Source organism: Ursus maritimus, unplaced genomic scaffold (genome assembly GCF_017311325.1).
Source record: "Ursus maritimus isolate PB19 unplaced genomic scaffold, ASM1731132v1 scaffold_19, whole genome shotgun sequence".
Taxonomy (NCBI): domain Eukaryota; kingdom Metazoa; phylum Chordata; class Mammalia; order Carnivora; family Ursidae; genus Ursus; species Ursus maritimus.
In genome coordinates this window covers 50739356-50757841 of record NW_024424341.1, presented here as the reverse complement: position 1 = coordinate 50757841, position 18486 = coordinate 50739356, and the positions used below count along the sequence as shown (strand labels likewise).

The following is an 18486-nucleotide window of genomic DNA, read 5'->3' as shown; positions in this document are numbered from 1 at the left end:
TGAGAACAGGATGAGACGGGATGACTGGGAGGCCTACTTTAGGTTGCGGGCTCAAGAAGTGTGGTGCTGGAGCTGAAGAAATCCCTTATAGGAAGAGCCAGGGAAAAACATTCCAGGCAAAGTGAATAGCATGTGCAAAGGCCCTGAGGAAAGGGTGCTTGCTGTTTTGGAGGTAGTATGCCTGGACCGGAGCAAGTGGGAGGGGAGGCGGGGGGAGAGACAAGCAGGGAACAGATTCTGCAGAACCTTGTGGGCTGGGGTCAAGAGTCAAGATTTTATTCTCAGAGCTATGTGAAGCCAATGGAGGGTTGTCCGTAGAAGTGGTATACAGTCTGATTTCCATGGAGACCCAAGCTTTGGGGTGGGGTGTACGTGCCTTCAAAACGAAATTAGGAACTGCCATCTCAGAATTTGGTATCCACCCATTGACATATCTGGGACCAACATGGTCCCCAGTTCAGCTCTTTGGATAACACTCCAACCGCCTTCCTTCACCTGTAACACCATTTGGTAGAGAAATATTTATCAGTGCCAATGCCATGCTTGTTTTTCAAAATTGAGAGCTCTAAACCCAAGGAACAGGTACACGAGGTGAGAGAGGGCATAGTATCATCCGAGGGGAATGTCTGAGTGTCTCTTCTGTGCCTGGCCCTGTACTGGGCACTGGAGACCCAGGAGTGACCAAGACAGACTCAGTCCCTGCCCTCCTGGAGCTGAGGGCAATCGCAGCCCTATTGCTGTAAGAAGTGCAGGAGATTGGGAACCCAGCAGAGCTGCCTGCTCCTGCCCCGAGGTTCAGGGACACGTATTAGTTCAGAGTCTTTAGGTAGCAAGTGACAAGAACTCAGCTTCCCTGCATTAGACATAAAAAGTGGGCATCGTTGGCTCATATACCTTGGAAGTAGACAATTAGGGGGAAAGCCACAAGGAACGTGGCCTTAGAGATTGGAACCCAGACTCAATTCCACCCAGGCACTTTACTCACTCATTTCTCTTCTCTGTTTCTCCCAGCTCAGATTCATCCTCTTCAACAACACGTGGTGAGGAAAATGGCCATTTATTTACAGACACAGAGTTGATGCTTCTAGCACCATAGCCCCAAAGGTAAAATGGCAAAATCTCCTCCAATACTAAATGAGAAAAAAATCAGGGAAGGGCTCTGATTGGTCTGACTGGAGTCACATGACATTCCTGCTCCAACTGTAGTATCCAAGGCAATGCAATGCTTTGATTGGCCAGGTAGGGGGGTCACGTGTCTGGGTTGTGTGGCCTGGGGGAGGGGTTTACTAAAATAATATTAGATCGAACCACATGAAATCGCCGGTTTTGTAGGTTAGAAATGGCAGAACATTGGCAATTTCATACGATTGAACCTAAACAGTCACCAGAAAAGTAGGATGGGAAAGCTTTTAGGCATATAAAAGCAATAGGAACCCCAGTGCACCATGCAGAAGGGTTTTTGAAGGAGAAGGTGGTATTAGCTGAGACATATGGATGAGTGGGAACTGGCCAGGTGAAGACTTCTCGTTGGCAGGAGAGTAGTAGGACATGTCCCAGGCACAGGGAACAGCGGACACAGAGGCTGTCGTGAGCAGGGACAAGGGAGGGCTTGCCACTGTGCTCTGGAGATGGAGTGCTCCGACTGAGCCAACCTGAGTCATACGTTCAGCCAAATGAAGGAGTAGGAAAACGGAGTTATTCCCCAAAGGAAAATTGAGGAGCTTTATCAGGAGAAATGGATGCGGAACAGGCCAAACCAAAATATATCCAGTTCAAAAATTTTTATTAGGCCTTGGCATCTCCGAGAAGGGATTTGCAACTGTAATTCCAGCATGCCTATCGAAGAGAGTCATATGCCAGAATTCAGATATCTCCTATATGATTCAAATGTTAACTGGCAAATATATATGTTTGATAATGTAAGCTCTATGCCCAACATGGGGCTTGAACTCACGACCCTGAGATCAAGAGTTGCATGCATGCTCTACCAACTGAGCCAGCCAGGCACCCCATATTATCAAATATTAATTCACTACCTTCTCTAGGTTCCATGCTGGGCATACAGAGGTGGGTTTATGAGGATACATCTGGCTGCAAAAGACAGAAAACCCAATTAACATGACTTAAGACATTTGGTTATCTCATTTAATAAGAAGTCCGGAGTTAGGAGGGTTGGAGGTTTGGTGCAACAGCTCATTGATATCACCAAGGACCCAATTTCCTACTCTTTAGGTCCACCTTCCTTAGAAGAATATCTTCATATTCTAGGCTCCTTGCCTCTTGGTCACAAAATGGCCAACACAACTCCAGAACTTACATCCTCCTACTAGTGAACTAAGCAGGAAGGAAGAGAACACATGGAAGAGTTTTGTTTGCATCAGGGAAGAAAAAGAATTCTAAAATAATAAGAGTAACAGCAATAAACACATATGTGGGGCTTAACCTGTGTCAAGAACTGTTTTAAATTCCTTACATAAATTAATTAATTTATGGCAGTTGGATGGCTATTTCAAACTCCAAGGGAATCCTAAGAAGCAGGTGTCAGGCAAAGGGGAAAGAAATTCATGCCATGGGCTGGGCAACTTACATCTTCCTTGCCACTGATTGCTTTAGGCTTAGGCATGTGACTAAATTCTAGCCAATGAGACAAGCATGCACATCCAATAGGGAGTTTCTCTGGAAGGTTTTCTTTGCTTTTATTTTATTTATTTTTTAAAAAATATTTTATTTATTGGGGCCCCTGGGTGTCTCAGTTGGTTAAGCGTCTGCCTCCTGCTCAGGTCATGATCTCAGGGTCCTGGGATTGAGCGCCACGTTGGGCTGCCTGCTCAGAGGGGAGTCTGCTTCTCTCTTTCTCCCTCTGCCCCTCCCCCCCATGCACGTGCATGCACTCTCTCTCTCTCTCAAAATAAATAAATAAATCTTAAAAAACAACAACAACAACAGGGAAAAAAAAAAAAAAAGAAAAACTATGGAAGGAGAGTCAGGGCCCCAGACACTGTGGAGCAGAGGTAAGCTATCCACATTGAGCCTTGTCCGAATTTGTGACCCACAGAATCTGTGAGCAGGATAAAATGGTTGTTGTTTTACTCCATTAAGTTTGAGGTGGTTGGTTGTGACAGCTGGAGCTGTGGCTGCCATCTTGAGACCATGAGGTAGCCAGCGTAAGAATCAGCCAACAGAAATGGAAAGAATTTAGTTCCTAATGGTGTTATTGAATAATGAATTAATCAGTCCTAGAACAGCCCTGCCAGCTGACTTTTTGTTATGTGTGATAATAAACTCATTTTTGCTTTCCCCATTTGAGTTGGGCTTTTGATACTCATAACAGGATAAAGCATCTTGATTAGACCTCTATTTGTCCTAGGTACCCATGCAACAGAGAGATACCCAGTTCATACAGACAGGGATGGACAGAGACACTTATAAACATGTGTGTACATGCACACAGAACGGCACACATGTGGGCATGAACTTGCCGTCATGCATCCGCGGTCAGACCCAGGTTCAGGCAGACCCTCGCTTAAATCCATACACGCACACAGTTGCAGAAATCAGACACACACAAATATACACAGCCAGTTACACATTTTACCTACACCACCCAGACACCCACACTCAGTCACAGACTCACAATCATACACGCACTCAAGGATTCACGTATCATAAAGGTTCCAATTCCTTTCTGTTTATTTGTGCATGTTGTATAAAAGTAGAAAAACAAGCATTTCTTTTGGGTATAGGTCAGTGCTTTGGCTTCATAAATAAGGGGCGAGAGGAAATAACTTAAGGCAGGGCTGGGGCTTAGTGCATAAATAAGGTCTGGGGTTCTAGATGGGCTGGGGGTGGGTCCAGGTCCTCAGACACACAGGTCTCCACTGGCGACACATTCCAAGTCCTTTTTAAGGAGGCGGAAGAGGTTGAAGAGGACAGAGGCCTCGAGGCAGCCTTGAGACTCCTGTGAAAGGGGAACATGCTGTCATTGCCTGGGCATCCTCCTCTTCCCTTACCCAGGGCCCAGGCATCCATCCCCCTCGAGTCACTCACTTTCTTTGAGGCCTCTGAGAGCCGGTGCAGCCAGTGGTGGAGGCGGCCTTGGGGCTGGGGACCTGCTGTGGGCTGAGTCTCAACCTGTGGACAGAGGAGGGTGGTGTGTGAGGCAGGGCCTGGGGCAGAGAGGTGAGGTCCCCTATGCCCAGAACCCACAGATAGGACCCCGCTGCCCCGAGCACTCACACAGGCCTGGAGCTCAGAGTGGATGTGGCGCAGTGTGTGAAGGGGCTGGTCCAGGATGCCCCCCTGGGACCTGTCAGCCATGGTCTCCAGGACCTTCAGCGTCAAGATCAGCTCAGCCTCCCAAGGCCACGGGGCGTTCCCACACCTGAGGAGAGGTGAGAAAGAATAGGCAAGGTGGAAAGATGAGGAAACGTAGGCAAGAAGGCCCATTAAGTGGGGACAGGTCGGGAGTGCAGGGAAGGAGGGCAGGTGATATGTGACGCAGGATGGGGACCGGTGATGGACCAGGTGAAAGGGAGGCAGGAGAAAGGAACACATGAGGAAGGATGCAGATGAAGGATACAGAAGAGGCAGAAACCTAAGGGAAGATACTGGTGAAAGAGTGAAATGGGAGAGTGAAACGTGGCTCATGGGGGTCACAGAAATTTGGAGAGACGGGATGGGGATGGGTGAACAGACAGGTTAGGGAACCAGGTGGAAGGGGGCGGTTGGGTGCACAGGTGACCAAGATGAGGGATGGAGGCGCGGACTCTGGGAAAGAGCAGTGGAAGAAAGATGATGGGGGACACAGGTGAGAGTCAGCGGTGAGGACAGCTGAGAGGGGAGGAGGGAATTGAAATTGAGAGTGAACAGTGACAGCGGGCCAGGGCAAGGGTCTTGGGTGGGAGATAGACCCAGGAGAGAGAAAAGAGAAATGAGAAGGAATTAGGTAAGAGTGACGGGGACAGGTGAAAGAGATAGGGACATGGGTACAGGCAGAGAGACGATAGAAAGGGACCTAAGGGAGGGATGGGGTCAAGGGAGCAGTTGAGGAAGGACAGGGGCACAGGACAGGTGAGGAGACACCAGACAGAGGGGATGACAGGTGAGATAAAGGAGGTAAGGGGCCACTTAAGGAGTGAGGGAGAGGGGCCAGGTGAGGGTAAGGGTGGCTTCGCTTCCAACTCACCTGCAGCTGTCTCAGGTCTCGGTTTCTAGGGAAGAGGCGGGAGCTGCAACTCCAGTTTTTTAGTGAATTTTCCTACAGAGTAAAAGCAGAGGTTAGCCCACAGTAGGAGGGCTGGAGGCTAGCCCATAGCAGCAAGGATGAAGGTTGACCTCGCAGGAGGGCTTGAGTTTAACCCATAGCAGCAAGGACAGAGTTTAGCCATGGCTGAAAAGCTAGAGGCTAGCGCATAGCAGGAGAATGGAGGGTAGCCCACAGTAGCCAGGCAGCACCTGGGCCAACGCAGAAGGAGTAGGGTTAACCACAACAACGGGGACTCACCAAAGCATCTTTGGCCTTCCTGAAGGCCTCCAGCTCCCTTGGTGACAGAGATTTGAACCTGCCAATGTCACAGCCCTTCCAGGTTGTGGTGGGCTTGGAAGTGGGGACAGGGGCAGCTCTGGCCAAGCTCAGCCCCGCAATCACCAGCACCAGGACCCACGCCATGGCCATGGTCAAATCGCAACTGCTTCCCTGGCTGCATGGCTCCGCTTTTTAGCCAGGCTAAATGAGCAACCCTGGCTGATGTGTGTAAAGCGAAAAGGCAAATGGAAATCGCGCTTTTCACAATGACTCTAAAGGCATGAGGGGGTGGGGCCAGGTGCGGAGTCAGGTGAGCTCACAGGTGGGGGTGGGGCCAGATAAGCCCAGAGCTCTTCAGAGAACGAAAGAGAAACTGAAATTCGATTCCAGGAGCCTAAGGAGTCCCTGACTCAGTTTAGGAATTTCTGGAATTTTGGGAATATGCTGATTGAGGCCAAGACAGGTGGAGGGAGAGGAAGTGGTCACCGCAGGGCAGGGACTGAGGCAAGGTGTGTGCGGTGAGCCTGCTCGGATACAAGAGAGGGAGCTTCCCTCCATCGGTTTAAGCTTGTTCTGGGAACTCATTTTATGCTCTGAACATTCTTGTGAGTTGTTCCTTTTATGCTTGTCCCCATTTTACCGGCGAGAAAATTGAGGCACAGGAAGGAAAAATGACTTGCCTAAGGTCCCACAGCTGGCTAATGGCAGAGCTGGGGTTTGGACGGAGTCTCATGTGCTTACCCCCTATTCTATACACAGCCAGAGAAGAAGATGAGAACCTTCGGGAGTCATAGCCAGCCAGTTCTCCTGTCTCTCCCTCTGGGTAGCATGAAAGGGTAGGGAGCTCCTCCTTCGCTGGGGGCAAGAGAACTTGCTGGGGACTGGAGGGCCTGCCTGGGAAGAAGGCGATGAGGAGGGCTTCCAGAAGGCAGACGGATTCTGGTTGTTTTGTTATCATCACACCCCGCGGTAATAATAATTGTGTAGCAGGTAGGGAATTGCTTTGATGTGAGGCACTTCATATTTTTCATTCCTTTATTTTTTTTCTTGGCCCTTAGGTGCAGAGAGTTATTAATCATATTCTTCAGATCATAACATAGAATCACAGTTTCCCCCTCCCTGTTCCCGATCCCCACTCCCACCCCACCCGCTCACAGGTACCCACTTTAACACACTCGATATATAGCTGCAAAGATGTATCTTTACAGTTTGTGATTTTGTGTATGTATATGTATTTCCAATCTGCATAAATGGGACTGTGCTATAAATTTCGTTCTATCTCTTTCCCCCCCCTTTTTTTTAAACTTATGGAGATCTCTCCATATAGTGGTATACACCGAGTTCTCTGTAACTGCTGCATTGTATTCCACGGTGTGCCCACAGCACTTTTACTTATCTACTCCCCCAGTGATGGGCACTTAGGTTGTCTTTATCTCCCCATCACCATAAGGCTCATACATATCCCCTCCGTGGGAGGTTTTCTGGGATATACCATAGCACCCCAGCTGGTGCCCCGCCACCATATCCCCTCAGCTCATTTTTTCGCTCACTTGTAGATCTGGTGGGCAGTTTGTGAACACCCTGACAGCTTCCCACCTCATATGCCTGTATCTTTCTTCTCCATCTGAGGTCTTTCTCCTGTCTGCCTGCAGAACAGGCTGGAAGTGCCAGGATTAATTCCCCAGGGGCAATCTTCCACCAGAGAGGGTTGAGAGCCAGTGAATAAATACTTTTGCTTCTCTTTTTCTCAGTGGGTTGATTCTAAGGTGTATTCTGCATGACTCCTCAAGTCTTTAGAGGGTCCCTGCTCTGTAGGCATGAGCTCTAGCTGCTCACAGCAGTCCCCCTTTCAGGGCTGGGACTAAGGTGGACAAGCAAGGTGGGTGGGGTGTTAACTTTAGGGAGGTACTCATTCTCAGGTGCAGGCAAGTGCCCTGGCGCCTCACTTGCCTCACTGTAGTCCAGACTCTGCACCATTCTTGGCTTTTTTCTCCTCTGGTCCCAATTTCCCTGCTCACCTGTGTTTCCTGGGAATACCTCCCAAATCAACCACCTGTCCCCTTGGCTCAGGGCATGCTTTTGGGAGACTCCAGATTAAGACATATATTCAGTGTAGGATTTCTGGGGCACAGAGTATACCTGAGCTTGTATTGTTTAGTCAGCACTGTTCTATAGAACTTTCTGCAAGGTTGGAAGTGTTCTATGTCTGTGCTGTCCAATATGTAATCACTAGCCACATGGAGCTATTGAGTGCTTAAAATTTAGCTAGTGCAATGAAGGAATTGAATTTTCAGGTTTTAAAATTTTTAATTAATTGATTAATTAAAGATTTTATTTATTTATTTGAGAGAGAGCACGTGTGTGAGCAGGGGGAGGGGCAGATGGAGAGGGAGAAAGAATCTCAAGCAGACTGGAAGGAGGAGCCCAAGGCGGGGCTCCATCCCACAACCTGGAGATCAGTTCCCAAGTCCAAATCAATAGTCTGACGCCCAACTGATTGAGCCACCCAGGTGCTCCTCATTTTTCTTTAATTTAAATTTAATTGGTGCATGTGACTGATAGCTACCATAATAGGCAGCACAGTCCTAAATACTCATCTATTGCTTTCCCAAATAGTTGCAACTGCTTCCCTGGCTCTGGAAGTGCTCCAGAGTTCCAGTATTCCAGCAATAATGGGATCTCCTCAACACCTGGCTCTGATCTAGACGATGAGGCTGTGGACCTTGACTATGAGCCTGATGCAAAATAGATGAGAGTTCTGAGGTTGTAGGAAGAGTGAATTTTGCATGTAAATACTTTGCAGCCAGAAGGAAGACTGTAGTAGTTTTAAAACATGCCTTCTAAGCCTTTGAAGTGATACTGCCCCTTCTCTTGAATCTGGGTTGGCCTTAGTAGCTCATGTGTAAGCATAGGTGCTGCATGACCTCTGAGGTTAAGTCAGAAAAGGCCAGCTTGGTTGGTCCTCTTGAGATTTTCACTCAGGGGGAAGGCTAGCTGCCACGTGAGAAGGATGACCACCTTGTGACTACCATGCTCCCACCCTCATTAGGCATCAACTGCCAGCCATGTGGATGAGCCATCTCAGATGTCCGGCCCAGCTCTCAGTTCCCCCAAACTGTGGTTGGGGCACTATCACTATCAATCCAACCCCACCAAGAGCCCTAAAGCCATTTTACTCTATTGCTCCCATATCCCTAGGGCCCAGAGCATAAAATAATTATATATGCACACATATATTCATACATATAGGATCTCCCCTTTGATATACAAATGGATCTCTCTGTCTCTCTCTTTCTCTCTCTCATTACAATAACTATACAACAAATTATCCAAAACTCCAAAAATTGTGATTCAGCCAATGTGCAAGGTGACTGGTACTGGGAATGTGTAAACAGAGCTCTGATTGTTGCCCTGGCAGTAACACTTTTAAGAAGGCATTATGGTCTCTTAATACCCTAAACGTCCAGGGTACAAGAGAAAATAATTCATTATACTCCATATTTCAAGAATAGGGAAATCTCAACTAGAACGGGAAAAGCCAATAAGTAGATACCAACATCAAGATGACACAGATATTGGAATTATCTGACAAGAATTTTAAAGTAACTTGTAAAAATGCTTCAAGGAGCACTCATGAACCCTCTTGAAACAAATTAAAAAATATAGAGTCTCAGGGGCACCTGGGTGGCTCAGTCAGTTAAACATCCAACTCTTGATTTTGGCTCAGGTCATGATCTCAGGGTTGTGAGATCAAGCCCCTTGTTAGTCTCCACACTGAACATGGAGTCAGCTTAAGATTCTCTCTTTCCCTCTGCCCCTCTCCCCTCCAAAAATACATATAGTCTCAGAAAAAATTAGAAAACATAAAGAACCAGATGAAAAATTTAGAACTGAAAATATAATAACTGAAATAAAATTCACTGGAAGAAACTCATTCTTCTCCATGGAAGAATGGAGATGAGAGAGGAAAGAGTTGGTGGTCTTGATAATAGGGCAATAGAAATTATCCACTCTGGGGAGTCTGGGCGGCTCAGTTGGTTAAGCGTCTGCCTTCGGCTCAGGTCATGATCTCAGGGTTGTGAGATCTAGCCCAGCGTAGGGCTCCCCGCTTAGTGGGGAGTCTGCTTGAGATTCTCTCTCCCTCTGCCCCTCCCCCCGCTTTTGCTCTTTTTCTCTTTCTCAAATAAATAAATAAAAGTCTTAAAAAAGAAAAGAAATTATCCACTCTGAACAACAGAGAGTAAATAGATTGAAGTCTATACTAAAAGTAGATTTTTTTTTAAATTAAAAGTTACCTATTGAGACAAAAGGAGCTTCAGGGACTCTTGGGACAATAACAAAAGATCTAATATTCACGTCATTGAAGTTCCAGGAGAAAAAGAGAAAGAAACTCTGGTCTGAAAAAAATATTTGATGAAATAATGGCTGAAATATTGCCTATTTGGTAAACTACCTAAGTCTACAGATTCAAGAAGCTGAGTAATCCCAAATAGGATAAAGTAAAGAAAGCTGTGTTCAGGCACAACGTAATCAGACTTCTCCTTCTTTTTTTTTTTTTAAGATTTTATTTATTTATTTGACAGAGAGAGAGATAGCCAGCAAGAGAGGGAACACAGGCAGGGGGAGTGGGAGAGGAAGAAGCAGGCTCCCAGTGGAGCAGGGAGCCCTATGCGGGACAGAACACGGGGATCACGCCCTAAGCCGAAGGCAGATGCTTAACAACTGAGCCACCCAGGCGCCCCCATAATCAGACTTCTGAAAACTAAGGACAAAGAATCTTGACAGTAACCAGTGTTCCAGCCACTGAGGAACAGCAGCCACAGCTCTGCGCTACCCTCCCACAGGGGCCTCAACAGGGACGCAAGATGACTAAGAAAGTGAGCAAGCCGAGGCGCGGCCACCGCTGCGGGCACACCACGAAGCACACCATGTTCGTGCAGGATGTGATCTGAGAGGTGTGCAGCTTCACCCTATGTGACGTGCCATGGAGCTGTGCAAGGTCTCCAAGGACAAGCCTGTCTTAATTTCATCAAGAAAAGGGTGGAGATACACATCTATGCCAAGAGAGAGAGGAGCTAAGCAATGTCCAGGCAGCCATGAGGAAAGCAGCAGTCAAGAAGGACTGAACCCCTCCTCTCTGGATATAATAAAACCTTTTTGGAATTTGTGAAAGAGGAAGGAAGGAAGGAAGGAAGGAAGGAAGGAAGGAAGGAAGGAGAAGAAAGAAAGAGAAGAAAGAAAGGAAGAAAAGAAAGAAAGGAAGAAAAGAAAGAAAAAGAAAGAAAGAAACCAAAGAGAAATGATACATTACATTTTATAGGGGAACAATAATTTGACTGACAGCAGATTTCTCTTCAGAATCCATGGAGGCCAGGAGACAGTGGCACGTTTTTCAAATGCTGAAAGAAAAGAACTGTCAACTCAGACTTCTTTATCCAGTGAAAATATTCTTTAGGAAAGAAGGTCAAATAAAGGCATTTTTAAGTGAAGAAAACTAAGAAAACTTGTTACCAGCAGACCTGTATTAAAAGAATTCCTGACATTCTTCAAACAGAAAGAAAATGAAAACCAAAGGAAACTTAGAATATCAGAAATGAAGAAAGGCGTATAGAATGGGTAAGTATGTAAGTGAATATAATAGACTGCCCTCCTTAGAAGTTTTAAAAATAATGTTGGATGTTTGAAAGCAAAGTATACTACTATCTGATGTTATTCTCAATGTATTTAAAAAGATATTTAAGATACGTATTTATAAAGCAGAGAGGGTAAAGGGACCTAAATAGTAATATTTTTGCATTTCATTTGAAGTGGTAAAATGTCAATAGTAAAACACCGTGATAAGCTATATTTATATGTATATTGAAATCCTAGAGCAACCACTAAAAAAACCTACACAAAGAAATATATGCAAAATCACCATTGATAGGCAAAATGAAACACTAAAAAATGCTCAGGTAATTCACAGGAAGGCAGGAGAAAGGAAAGCAAATATTGAAAAATAAAAAGAACAGAAAAAAAGATGGCAGACTTCAGTGCTACCATATTAATAATTATATTAAGTGTAGGGGATGCCTCGGTGGCTCAGTTTGTTAGGTGTCTGACTCTTGATTTCAGCTCAGGTCATGATCTCAAGGTCATGAGATCAAGCCCCTGTCAGGCTCTGCACTGAGCATGGAGCCTCCTTGAGGTTCTCTCTTTCCCTCTCCCTCTGCCCCTCTCCCCTGCTCGTGCATACTCTCTCTCAAAAATAAAATAAATAAAATAAAATAAAATAAAATAAAATCTTTAAAAAATTCCATTAAATGTAAATGGTCTATTTGTAGACAGAATGGTCTATTTGTAGACAGGTTAGGCAGAATTCTTAGACTTGATAACCAAAGCATAATCCTTAAAAAAAAAAAAAAAGGATCAATTGGACTTTACAAAAATTAAAAACTTACTCTGTGAAAGACTCTGTTAACAGGACAAGAAAATAAGTAACTGATTAGAAGAAAATATTAGCAAACCATATATCTGACAAGGACTGGTATCTAGAACATTTTTTAAAACTCTCAAGGGGGCACCTGGGTGGCCCAGTTGGTTAAGCATCTGACTCTTGGTTTCGGCTCAGGTGGTGATCTCAGGGTTGTGGGATTATGCTCCATGTAGGGCTCCACACTCAGTGCAGAATCTGCTTGAGATTCTCTCCCTCCTGCTCATGCTCATTCTCTCTCTCTCTCTCTAAAAATAAATAAATCAATCTTTAAAAAGAAACTCTCAAAACTCATTAATTAAAAAAAGTCAAAAAATCCAATTAGAAAATTGGCAGAAGGCATCGACATTTCACTAAAAAGAATATTCAGACGGCATATGAACACAAGAAAAGATGTCAGCATTTCTTACCATTAGGGAAATGCAGATTAAATGATGCACAACCACTACACACCTATTAGTGTGACTAATTTTAATAATACTGATTAGACCAAATGCTGGTGAGGATTTGAAGAAGCTGGGACTCTCATACGTTGCTGGTGGGAATGTAAAATTGTAAAGCCACTCTAGAAAACGGTTGTCAGTTTCTTAAAAAGTTAAACATACACTTAAACTTCATGTCTCCATAATCACACTCAGGGGCATTTTATCCTGGAGGAATAAAAATGTGTTGACACAAAAATCTGATACGAATATTCATGGCACTTTTTTTTTTTAAGTAGACTCCATACCCAATACGAGGCTTTAACCCATGACCCTGAGATCAAGAGTCACATACTCTTCCAACTAAGCCAACCAGGTGCTCCTTATGGCACTTTTAATAGCCCATTAAACTATTAGTATTAGCTATACTATTTAATATTAGTAATTTGTAGTAACTTCAAGCTAGAAACTATCTACATGTCCTTCAATAGGTATCCCATTATTGGCGCGTCTGTACGATGGAATAGTACTCAGCAATAAAAAGGAAGGAACTAGTGAGGCACACAAGTTGGATGGCTTTTAAGGACATTGTGCCGAGTGAAGAAAGCCAATCTCAAATTTTACATGATATATGATTCCATTTATGTCACGTTCTTGCAATGACAAAATTATAGAGATAAAGAACAGATCAGGAAGGTAACCACAGAGGTTACCTGGGTTACCAGGGTTAATATAAAGGGGTGGCCCTTGGGCATTTCTTTGGGGGGAGGAGACAATTCTGTATTTTGATTGTGGTGTTTATTTAGACCTGTGATGAAATGTCACTGAATCATACACAAAGACAGACAAAAAGAAATGAACGCATTCGAAAGCTCAAGTCCCAGTAAGTCTATAATCTAGTTAATTGTATTGTGACAATGTCAGTTTCCTAGTTTTGAGAATGTGCTATAGTTACATAATGATGGATACGGGAAACTTCTCTGCAGTATTTCTACAACTTCTTGTAAGTTTTTAGTATTTTAAAATAAAAAAATTTAAAGTTGATAAAAATGTACTAAAAAGAAAAAAATTGATCCCATGATTATTTTTTTCATTCAGCTTATATTATTCCCCTGTCTTTCTTACCTCCCTCTCCACTCCTCCCTTTCCCACTCGAACCCCCAAAGATAACCATTGTTAACTCACAGCTTTCCCTATACTTATAGCAAATGCAGGTTCATGGCACAGATTCTTGTTGCGATTTTTACAAAGGTGGTGTCAATCATACGGAATACATTTTTCTGCAATTTGCCTTTCTTGCTTTGCAGTGGTTCTGAACATGGCCAACGTTGTCCTGGGTAGTCTGGGTAGGTCTGGGTGAAGGAATAAAGGGCATGGGTTCCAGATGGGGGTGGGAAGAGCTGCATCAGGGGACCCTGAGTGGGGTTTCAGCCCTACTTCCGCTGCCCACCCCTCACATGGTGCCCCCTTGGATTCTTAGGACCCCCACTGCAGTGTTGGGGTTAGAGGGGACCCTGGGAGAAAACACAGGTGTGTCTTCAAGGGCAGAGGGTGGGACATGGGCAGAAAGGGACACTTTGGGTCACCTAAGGGTAGAGGAGGTGGACTGGCTCCACCAGCTTTTAGCTTTTGCTGCAGAACCTCAGGTTCCACCCCCAGATCCCAATCCCAGGGGACATCCATCTCGTATGCAGCCTTTTCTATATCCTCCTCCCCACCTCTTGCCCATCTCTTCCATGCAGGTCTGAGACATCCCGCTGCCTCCCATGTCCCTTCCCCACTCTGAGGTCCACAGCCCCAACCTCACCCCAGGGCTCTCAGAAGCCCTGAGGACCACGGAGGGGTCCTGGGTGGGAAACAGGCAGCCCCTGTCAGCAAAAAGGATATGAGAGAAAAGACAAATGGAGAATAAGTGAAGGTGGACAGATTAGAAAAACAGAGGTGAAGGATTAAAGATGAAGGGGGAGATCTGTGAGGAGTGACTGAGGAGGGGAGAGGGCAGCAAAGCAGGTGAAGGGAGGGACGGTTGGATAAGAACAGGTGAGAAGGTTAAGTGCAAGGGTGTGTGTGGAGAGCTGGGTGTTGGGACAGGTGAGTGAGAGAATTGAAGGGAAGTTAAGGGGGAGAGAGGTGAGGGCAGACAGGTTAGAGAGGCTGGTGAGGAGAACCAGATGACAGGGCCAGGTGAGGCAGGAGAGCTAAGACTCCCATTGGACTCTGCTCCTTCTCTCCGACTTGCTCCTTGCCTGTGTCTGCCACCTGGACCACTCAAGTATGTCTCCTCAGGTCTCTCTTCAACCTGACCTTGTGGGTCTCCTTCTCACTGATCACCTGTCTCCCTTCACCTGACCCCGCTGTCTAGCTCAGCTTTGCCCCGCACATGTACTTATGTACCCTCACATGTATCCTTTAAGCTCCCCCAGCTCCTCAATTGCTATAGCAGTACCCAGTTTCAGGTCCCATAGAGGGGCCGGAACCATGGTCCACTAAGTACCTAAGAATTCTCTCATCCATTCTCTCATCAAATATTATTGAGTCCCTACTCTGTGCCAAGGATGACCAAGTATTTACTGTTTTGGTCCCTCAGCATGGAGTGGTCTTGAGGACAGTGGCAGGGCAGGGGTCTCAGCCCACAGCATGAGCGATGGAGGGTGGACCCCAATAATAAGAGCTACCACTATTATATCTCAATGAGGGGGAGAGAGTCCACAGAGGACCAGAGAGAGGCGTGTCTGGAGTGGGAGTGTTGGAGGTGAGCCTTTAGCAGGACAGATGGGAAATCATAAGCCCTCATGGCTACATTTGAATGCTTACCCTCTACTAGCCACTGTTCTAAATATGTCCCACTTTCGGGGCACCTGGGTGGCTTAGTCAGTTAAGCATCCAACTCTTGGTTTCGGCTCAGGTCATGATCTTGCAGTCCATGGGGTCAAGTCCCACGTTGGGCTCTGTGCTCAGTGCAGAGTCTGCTTTAGATTCTCTCTCCCTCTCCTTCCCACTCACTCACTGTCTCAAATAAATAAATAAATAAATAAATAAATAAATAAATAAATAAAATCTTTTAAAAAATATGTCCCACTTTCCAGATGAGGAAACTGAGACACAGAGAAGTAAAGTCATCTGTTTCAGGCCGCCAAGCTGGTAGGTGGCAGAGTCAGATTCAAAGACTGGTCTGCTTGATTCCAGAGCTTGCCTTCTTAACCCCCGTGGAGGAGATTTGCAAAGGTGGTGGCACATTCTCTTGGATGCCTCGTGATGAGATTCTCACAATACACCAGCCTCTCCCAGGGTTTGTGGACTCTTGAGGGTGTCATCAGGACCAGGACTGGACCTGTGGTCCTACCTGTTGGATGGATGGACTGAAGAGATAGGACATGGCAGGGAGAGGGGAGGCAGGACTGGGCCATGGATTGGGGCAGATGATGGATGGATGGATGGATGGATGGATGGATGGATGAATGGGTGGGTAGATGGATGGATAGATGGATGGACAGATGATCAGGGGAAGAAGGTCAACCTCATCCAGCTTTACCTCTAATTTACCTCTAACTCCGTGGAAACGGTTGCTACTTCTTTACTGTGTGTGTGGTTCTCTTGGAGTCTCAGTCTCCCTCATTAAGCTCAGCTTTTGATTTCTCGGGTTGCAGTCTGTGGTGCTTTGCTGCTGTTTTTGGGCTCTGGTCCCTAGCTTGGCATCTGCATCTCCATTTCAGTCTGTTTCCACATTTTGGCTACATTTCCATGGCTCCTGGGGCCCCAAGGGCAGGTTTTAGCCTTGCTCAGTGTTTCTCATTTTTGGCTGCATATTAGAAACACTTGGGGAGCTGACAAGAGCTGACAATAATAATAACAAAAACAGCAAACATTTATTTGGTGCATATCCTATGCCAAGCACTGTTGTACTTACGTTAACCCATTAATGCTTACTATGATCTTATGAGGTAGTGGTTACTATTACCCCCATTTTATAGATGAGGAAACAGAGACTTCAAGAAGACACTTCCAAATCTCACAGTTGGTAATAGGCAGAACTGGGGTTGAACTCAATACTCCTTAAACTTTTAACACGTATACAAATCACCTGAGGATTTTGGTAAAATGCAGATTTCTGATTCATGGGTCAGGGGCAGGGCCCGGGAGTCTGCATTTCTAACACGCTGTCTAAGGTGATGCCAGTGGTCTGTGGATCACGCTCTCAGGAGCAAGAGTTTTAACTGCCTCTTGGTGTAGAGCAACGGTTCTCAAAGTGTGGTCCTTGGACCAGCAGCATCAGCCTCACCTAGGAACTTGTCAGAAATGCCCATGGACTGGGGGCGCCTGAGTGGCACAGCGGTTGAGCGTCTGCCTTCGGCTCAGGGCGTGATCCCGGCGTTATGGGATCGAGCCCCACATCAGGCTCTTCCACTATGAGCCTGCTTCTTCCTCTCCCACTCCCCCTGCTTGTGTTCCCTCTCTCGCTGGCTGTCTCTATCTCTGTCGAATAAATAAATAAAATCTTTAAAAAAAAAAAAAAAGAAATGCCCATGGTCTGAACTACAGAATCAGCAATTCTGGGCATGGGGTCCAGCCATCTATGTGTTAGCAAGACTTCCAGCTGATTCCAGTGGCCATTAAAGTTTGAGAACCACTGGTAGAGTGTGATCATTAAGACCAGGGGACTCTCTGGGACTGCGGCTCAGACACTGTATCTTTAGGTTCCCCAGGTGATTGTAAAGCAAGCAAAACCCACGAACCACTGGATTGGCTGGAGGGACAATCCTAGTTTATGTAAGTGAAGCAACTGCACCGTCTGAATTTAGAATTTGCAGGCAGTTTGGGCAGGACTGGGGAGGCCAGGTGGGCAGTGGTCAGGAGGTGACAGATAGGAGATTGACTTTAAAAGAGAAACAGAAAGGAGGCTAGGGAGCCAGCAGGGAGCCTGGAAGTCTTTTGGAAAGAGGCTCCTGGCCTGGTAAATCCTTAGAACCCATGGAGTTGGTGGTGTGGGAGGGGGGGCAGTTTCCCTGAGTCCATGCCCTATTTTCCTTGTAAGGGGCACAAAGTAAGGGGGCAGATGTTTTTGAAGAAATTGGGGCATGGAGGAAGTCTTTCTTGGAATCTTAGGGGACACATGGAGGGTTTGGGGGGGTTCCAGGACAAAGATGATGGGTTTGCATGAATTGTCCCAAACACACCCCGTAGTAAATAAGGGTGATAGTGGTACAGGAAATGTGCAAAATGGTTTATACCCGCAATTATACTCCTCATGATGACCTTCTCCAGTATTGTTCTCCTTTTTCTGCTGGTGAATTGAGGCTTCATTGCAACCATCAAGTCACCTTTGACCTCTTTCTCTTTCCCTCTTTTTCTCCCTTTCTCTGTCTCTGTTGCTCCATCTGTCTGTCTATCTCTCTCCCACACATTCATCAGCAAATCCCGCTGGCTGTACTTCCAATGTATCTCCAAATTTACCGACTTCTGATCGTCTTCTCACCCCCATCCTGCCCTGTCTATGGTCACTTCCTGCCCAGGCAATCACAGCAGCCCCCCTCCCTGATCACCCCCATCCCCATTCTGTGACTGTCTACATACAGCCAGAGATGATGTCCCCACTCTGTTCAAATCACCTGTCATGCCTAACAAAGCCCTTTGAGAGCTGGCCCCTCCAGGCCTTCTAACCTCATCTCCCTGTTCACCTACCTTCTCTACCAGATGGTCTCATTGCTGTCTCTTCAAGAACTCCTTTCTCCCTGTACATGTCAGGGCTCTTGGCTGCAAACAACAGGATCCACACTGGTTAGCTTGAGCAAAGACATGTGATAAGGACATAGAGAGGCTCACAAATTATCGGAGAGGGCAGAGAGGCAGATTATGAAGAGAATAACCTAAAATAATCACTAACTGCATCACGAGGCCCTCTCTGGGGGGAAAACCGCCCAAACTGCTGCTTAGAACTGCTGATAATCAGGACCAGACTCTAGGATCATCCTTCACAATCTCCCCCAAAGAACTAGAGGCTTCTGTTGCAGAGCAGGTGACTGCTCTCCATTTTTGTGGCCATCTCCTCTTGTAGCTCACTTTTTTTTTTT

General features: G+C 46.1%; 1 protein-coding gene across 1 annotated transcript; it reads right to left on the bottom strand.

Moving 5' to 3' along the window:
- Positions 1 to 3787: 3787 nt before the first annotated feature.
- On the bottom strand, positions 3788 to 5741 carry LOC103661020 (interferon lambda-1). Its single transcript, XM_008688688.1, is given in 6 exon segments — positions 3788 to 3958; positions 4048 to 4131; positions 4237 to 4356; positions 4358 to 4381; positions 5186 to 5257; positions 5504 to 5741. Coding segments are annotated over 6 exon segments (570 nt in total). The 5' UTR covers positions 5675 to 5741; the 3' UTR covers positions 3788 to 3859.
- Positions 5742 to 18486: the final 12745 nt, after the last annotated feature.